General features: G+C 31.0%; 1 protein-coding gene across 1 annotated transcript; it reads left to right on the top strand.

Moving 5' to 3' along the window:
• Positions 1–972: 972 nt before the first annotated feature.
• On the top strand, positions 973–4,829 carry LOC107445792 (uncharacterized). Its single transcript, XM_016060274.4, has one exon. It carries the CDS (start codon positions 1,337–1,339, stop codon positions 4,580–4,582), a length of 3,246 nt encoding a protein of 1,081 aa, XP_015915760.3. The 5' UTR covers positions 973–1,336; the 3' UTR covers positions 4,583–4,829.
• The last annotated feature ends 2,347 nt before the right edge of the window (positions 4,830–7,176 follow it).

Here is a 7,176-nt window from a genome sequence, read left to right as displayed (position 1 = left end):
TATTTTTATTTTTTTCATAACCGGTTTCGATCCCCAGCGGCAGCTTGAAACCCATCCAGCTTCAGATCGGTGTGTACCACTTTGTCTGGGAAGTAAAGGCGGCCTGTGGGCAGTACTGACCGTATTGCCCCAGTCGTGCCTTTGGTCACGAAATTGTTGAGCCTTATCTTTTATGACCCTCTCTGGCCCACACCGTGCTGTTGCAGGAATGCATTACGTTACTTATATTCAACATTTTCTGTGAGTGTGTGTGTTTTTTCGTTGCTTACTAAAAAAAAAAAAACTTGCAAATTTTCGAATTTTAAATGAAGGTGCATTTACATTTTATAGTTTGGAGTGCTGGAAACCTTATTTCAGTTGTGAAAGTGGTGCACAGAATGAAAAATAATTTGAAAAATCCTTGATCTGTACTTTTTAATATGTTTAATAAAATTTATAGTTAAAGTTTAGTTAGTTTAATATATTTTTAATAAAACACAACGTAAACATTTAAAAGCGTAAAAATATCTCAAGTATCCATTTCATACATACTTAAATATTTTATCTCTTTAATTGATATAGTCTTGCAGCCGCCTTAAGAAATATTGATATCTATTCCTTTATCAAAACTTATTATTATCATCCAATTGTGCACAAAGTATAACAACGAATTGCTTTTAGCATACAAATGTATCACCAAAAGAATATTGGAATCAAATATTCTGGATTGATTGAAATTTCAATTGTTTGATTGTTTTTCTTACTCTCTTCACCCTTATACTATTTATTTTATAGTTGCAACAATAACATTCTTTTCCATCAATTTTTATTTTTAAGAAATATTTATAGTTTTGTTGTTACATTTACATCCATTACCCATTAAAGAATTAAAGGACAATATTTTAGGCATATGGTGCTTGTTTTATGTGAACTATACCATCTGCTTTTAAAGAAGACAATATTAAAGATAAGAAGCACCATTTTGATGAAGTTTTAAGTTTTTAATCATATCTGTAGGCGTTTATTTTCCAAACGCATAACGCAAACGTTGATAAAGAAATCTCTGGAATATTAACTTCAAGAATCATATTCCAAACTTGACGTCATTTATATCATCAAAACTGATTTTCAGGATTAAATCAGCAAATGAAAATATTTTGATTATTTAGCTCTTGCTGTTGACGCAAATTGGATCTTGTGAAGATATAGTACTTTGCTACAGGATTTCTGAGTTAAAAACATAAACATTAATCTAATGTTAATCAAAAGCTGTATTTATGATAAGGAAATATGTATTTCGAAGGACAAAAACTTGTACATTGTTTGAAAACTTAGATCGAGGATATCGTTTTACAGAATGACTCCATTTTTATTGTGCATTTTGTTTCTAACGTATACAAAACTTTTGATTGCTGATGATAACCTTAAAAAATGTGACCAAAATTCTTTAGATGAGGCATGTAATTCAGTTGAGATTTATCCATCTTTGGAAGGTCTTCAAGATGTTTACGAAATTATTCATGAAGCCCAGGCGAGTACTCCACTGAGGTATTTAATTAGTAAGAAAAACCTTACAACACTTTGCCCACCGTATGACACATGTGTTAATCGTTGTGGCAGTGTGCACAAAGGATACACTCATACTTGTAACTGTGATGAGCAATGCTCATATTTTGGAGACTGTTGTGCCGATTTCCAAAGTGAATGTAAAGAGAATGTGACCCAAGATGTGCAGCATCTCACTTTTAAAACCAAATCAAAATGTGAACCTTTACTTGAAACTTTTCCGATATTTATGGTATCTAAGTGCTCAAAAAACTGGAAAGATGCGTCCATTAAAAGTCTGTGTGATGCCAATCTGCCTACTAAATGTATTTTACCCGATCTGTTATCAGAGAGTGGGGATTGTAAATCCACATATTATCCACAATGCTGGGAGCGTTTAGCAGCTCTATGTAATGGAAGTGGCGACCCGCGTTGTCCTAAACTCGTTTCGAATGAATGCCAAAAAATGACCGCTTCAGTTTGCAAAAACTGTGACAAACACTACTGGCCTGTTATTGGTGTTGACCAAATACTATACAAAAACTCTTACTGTGCCGCTTGCAATTACCAAAACAATTATAAAACACCTCATTTAAGGAAGGTGGTTGCTGAAATAAAATCACAGAACAAGTCTAAGTCGTATTCCATTCGGAAATGCTACGAAAAAATTGTTGATTCTTGTGATACTGATTCTATTATCTCTCAAATGTGCTCAAGTTTTTTTGATCCTGTCATGGGTGGTCCTAAAAGGAATGGTCAACGCAGGTTTTACAAAAATATTTACTGCGCGTATTGTCACAATGAATCTTTGGATGAGATTAGGTGCGCTTCTCCCTACCTCATTGATTCTGCTTCTAAAGGTGACAAAGGAGGTAAAGTAAGGCCAAACCTTCGTATCACAAAAGAAGGAGATGGCATAAAACTAGATGATATGCCGGCTGCATTCTCAATGCTTTTGAATTTTGGTTTGGATGGACGACAAAGAGTTTACATTTCATCAGAAGGCGATGCAGAGATGAAGGGTCATCAGGAACGCTGTGGCATAGGCAAAATTTGGGATCCTTTTAGCAAGATTTGTCGCATGCTTCATTGCAGTACCAACTTTGTCTTAGTGGATTATAAATGCGTAAGAAAAGAGCCAATTTTAGATGATACTTCGCTTGACAATGTAACTGTGCCTGTTCCTGATCCCAAAGCACAGTCTGTTCATTTGACTTTAAGCGCAGAGATAGAACTTATTGACTTTCTACAGTTTAATAACCTAGACCTGGAGGGAATATCCGAAAATATACGTGAGTCATTTTCAGTTTCATTTAATATTAGTTCAGATCGAATAAGAAACGTCCGATTTAATATATCTTTCGGAAAGTTTGAAAGCAAGAATGAAACTTTGATGTACATTAAAGAAATAGATGACGAGTCACACCCGATTACTTTTACCATTGATTTGGATTTGTATGAGAGCTCTAGCGAAATAGAGCCCGAACCATCCGTAGATAGCATCGTATCCATGCTGGCATCTGCTGTATCTTCAAATGGATTTGAATTTGGCTTGAAGAATATTACGGGTCGGATTTACGAAATGCAACAATCAGTTGAATTCCTAAAATCTTGGTGCAAGGAAAGCGATGGGGATCAAAAAAGAATATATTGGAATTCTGAGTTTAAACTTATATTAGAAGATAATGACACATTAAGCGCAGAAAATAGAATAAAGGGACTATATATAAATAAAACAGGAAAGTTTTACCCCAAAGGACATTTTGTTGCTGATATTCTGTACCAAGGTTATCAGTACAGCAGAGATTTAATTAATGTTAGTGGTCTAGCTATTGTGTGTGACTGGAAGAAAAGATTAAATTCTTCCTGTGTTCGAATAGTTCTTGAAAAGGATGAATATGACATTTTAGAAAATGGCTCTTTGGTACTTTTAAGTAGGAGTCCGGGAAAGGAAGCGATCGATAGCACCGTTTTTGAAAAAGGCGAAAATGGAACTGTTATGGTTTGCTTTTCAAAATCACCTGGATCTCATGGTGTTAAATTTGATATAGAAACAGACATCATTCAGGCTTTTGTAAGTTATGTTCTTTCATGGATATCAATAGCAGCTATGATCGTAGTTTTGACTACGTATTCTTTCTTTTCAAGCTTACGCAATTTACCAGGATGCAACACTATGAACTTGACATTCTCCTTGCTTGCAATGCAGATAACATACGTTTTTGGGCAAAGAAGCTCAGTTACCGGTAAAGCCTGCAAAGCTGTTGCCACTATACTGCATTATGAAATTCTATGTTGTTTCATGTGGATGAATGTTATGGCCTACGATTTGTTCAAGACTTTTGGTGCCAAAACAATATTGAATAATATACGCAGTAAAAGGAAATATTTGCCCAGATACATGTTATATGCTTATGGTATTCCTTTACTGATTATTCTTGCCACTTCGCTATTGGATAAATTTTTGGAAGAGTCAGAGTTTTCGCCGCATTATGGCAATGGGGATATTTGCTGGATTACAAGTAAGACAGCCGCAGTGACCTATTTTGCTTCTCCTTTAGCGATAATCATGTTGGTAAACTTCAGCTTTTTTGTACTGACAATACTTTCTATTCGAAATGTGAAACACGTGATTCATTTAAGTCAACAGAAGAATAAACAATCGGGAAAAAGAGATGTGTTGCTGTACGCTAGAATGGCTTTTGTTATTGGACTGACATGGGCTCTAGCATTTGCTGCAGCTTACGTAAGGGAAGAAAAACTGACAGGAAAAATCCTCACTTATCTTTTTATAATCTTTAATACCTTACAGGGACTGTTTATTTTTTGTGTTTTTGTATGCAATAAGAGAGTATATGCTTTGTACAGTGGATCAGCACGGAAAGTCTTCCGATTTATTTCCCTCAATTCAGGTTCTGGCAAAGCTTCAAAAGCATTTACCGGTATTGCTAATGTAATTTCAAGAACTGTTTCCACTGAGACGGTGATATCTACAGTCTCCAGCTCAAGTAACATTTCTAATGATTCTGGTTTGGGCATCATAGATGAAGTGAAATGAATTTGAAATTTATTTTCAGCAGCTTGATACTAGTCATATTTTACTAGCATCAAGTTTGATACTGTATAGTTGCTTAATACTATATCGTTGCATAACATGCATTCAATTTGAATAATTGTTAGACTGATTCTTGTTTAGAATCATAAATGAAGTAAAATGATCTTTAATTCTATTTTTGGAAGTGTAAGACGAGAATTGTTGCAAACATATACAATCTACTGACATAAATATATAGTGATTTTGTAAATATGTACATATTTCTTTTTATATTTTTCTTTATCCCAGACTCAGCAATTTCATAGAGGATTAAGTCCTAACAAAAAAAAAAATCGAATAATATTTTTTACAGTTTAATATACTACTAATTAAGAATATTAAGCATTGATTAGTGACTTAGAAAATAAAAAGCTTCAAAAGCATTAAGATTAGTAGAACAGTTAAATACTGAATCGTTTTTCGAGAAGAATTTACTAGATTAAAATTTGTTTAAGAATTCCCATTTTTTGAAACATATAAACTGAGCAAAATTGTTTACATGTTTATAAAATAAAGATAATTTAAATTTTTCAATGGTTTTAAAGAGGGTAAAAATAAATATTTCAATAAGACTTATTAAAATTTTTTTCTGTAGTTTTCAGAAACACCTGAAGTTATTTTGTAACTGTCCTACATAATAATTTTTTTTATTGAATTATAGAAGTACATAAAAAAAACACGTTTAAATTTTAATATACCATAGATTTTACAATGATACTGCATCTTGTAAAGTCATGGATACATTTTCAGGCCTTTGGATATTTTTAAAAACATTTACAGGAAATGATTTTAGACACGTCAAAGGAATAGAAATATAAAATAAAAATTGGGAATAAAAAAAGAACTGAATCACCTTAAAAAAATCAAAGAAAAAATCCGCTTCTCTTTTTTGAACTTTCCTTTGTTATTTAAACGTTACAACTGGGTTGATAAGGTTAACCAGCTTTAATAATTTTTTTCATGCGTTATAGCAATTTAAAAAGAGCAGAAAATTTCAAATTAAAAAGAACTGACGATTTCATTAGTTAAGTGGTAAAAAAAGTTTCCTCTATTTATCGAATAGTTTTGCTCCAATCTTCTCTCTGACTTAATGTATTTTTTGAACAAAATTAATTCAATACAAGCAACTGAAATTGAAGAAAAAATATATATTGAAGAATTTATTCTTTCAGCACTATAAAGAGTAAAATATTACGAAGTAAATAAACATAATAGAAATAAAACAACAAAATCGTCAAAACTTCTCCTGTTACTAAATAAAAATATAGTACTAAAATAAAAAGAAAAATATATAATTTTTTGTGATCATTTCTTTATGAAGTTGTGTTCTTATTTGTTTATATTTATTCGCAAAAAGTTATAAAAGCACAATTTTGGATTTTAGAATGAATAAAATGGAATAATTGGTATTCCTACGATTTTTTAAGGAAAAGAAAAACAAGTTAAAAGTTCACCTACAAAGTAAATAAAGCAGCTGTAATTCCAAAAAGGTATAATTTAACTTACTTTTGAAGTGTATAAGTTCCTTCTTTAGCAATTTGTTTTGCACAACCAAATAATATTAACACTGTAACACAACAAACCACCATATTTTAAGATTTTTGATTTAAAAATTCTAGCATCGATTTTGTCCGATTCAAATAACAAGAAGAAACGGAAAGTAAAAAATCTGTCTCTTGATTTGTTAGTCACATGTCTTTATTATGAGGACAAAAATTATCGTAAAGTGCGCTCTACTTACATTTCACCTCTATTATTTAAATATGTCTGCATGAAAATCAATTGTAAAAATGTGTGATATGTTAAATTTTTGTAGTTAATTATTCAAAAATAAAAAGATTTTTCAAGCGTTCTAGGTCATTTTTAAAGCAAATAATTTCTATGGATTATTAAATGAATATATGCGATATGTTGTTCAATATTTTATTGAATAATATGCATTAAACTATTTAGTAAGTAATTATAATTAATTTTGGAATATTTGCCCTGAATGAAGTTGAAAAGTTTTCGTAGTAGGGGACACAAATTAAAGCGTGAGTAAAGAAGAAATTAAAATTTTATCGAAATCTAACCAATGACCACTGAGGAGGGTAGAACTGAAAATATCAAAACCAATTTGATAATCAAAATAAACAGAAAACCTCCAAGTTTCATTTTGTTGTTTTTAGTTCCGCCGATCTCAGTAGTGATTCGGTAGGTTCCGACAGCACGTTTGCTTCTTTTTTGCAAAAATATTGATTTGCATTGAGCTTTTACGTAATTGTTTGGCAAGAATTTTAAAAATAAATTTTAAGTTATTATAATATGAATATGGAATTAATATTAAATATTAATAGATATGGAATTATATATTGATAGATATATTATATGGAATTATATATTAATTAATATTGAAGGTTTTTTATACATTTGTTCAAAAAATATATTTTTTAAGATTTTGGATTTTAATTTTTAAATGGAATTTATTTTTTGAGAGTGGAATTTTTTTTTTTTTTATTAGTTAAAATTTCAAAAAAATTTTTGTTTAATTTTATTCGTTTAAATTAACACGTTGTAAG

Source organism: Parasteatoda tepidariorum, chromosome 4 (genome assembly GCF_982258835.1).
Source record: "Parasteatoda tepidariorum strain Cologne lab strain chromosome 4, Ptep-v5.0, whole genome shotgun sequence".
Lineage (NCBI taxonomy): Eukaryota > Metazoa > Arthropoda > Arachnida > Araneae > Theridiidae > Parasteatoda > Parasteatoda tepidariorum.
This window is presented reverse-complemented; position numbering and strand designations above follow the sequence as displayed.

Excerpts from the sequence above, each read along its gene's own strand:
- LOC107445792 (XM_016060274.4), top strand. The coding sequence starts at position 1,337 with ATGACTCCATTTTTATTGTGCATTTTGTTTCTAACGTATACAAAACTT.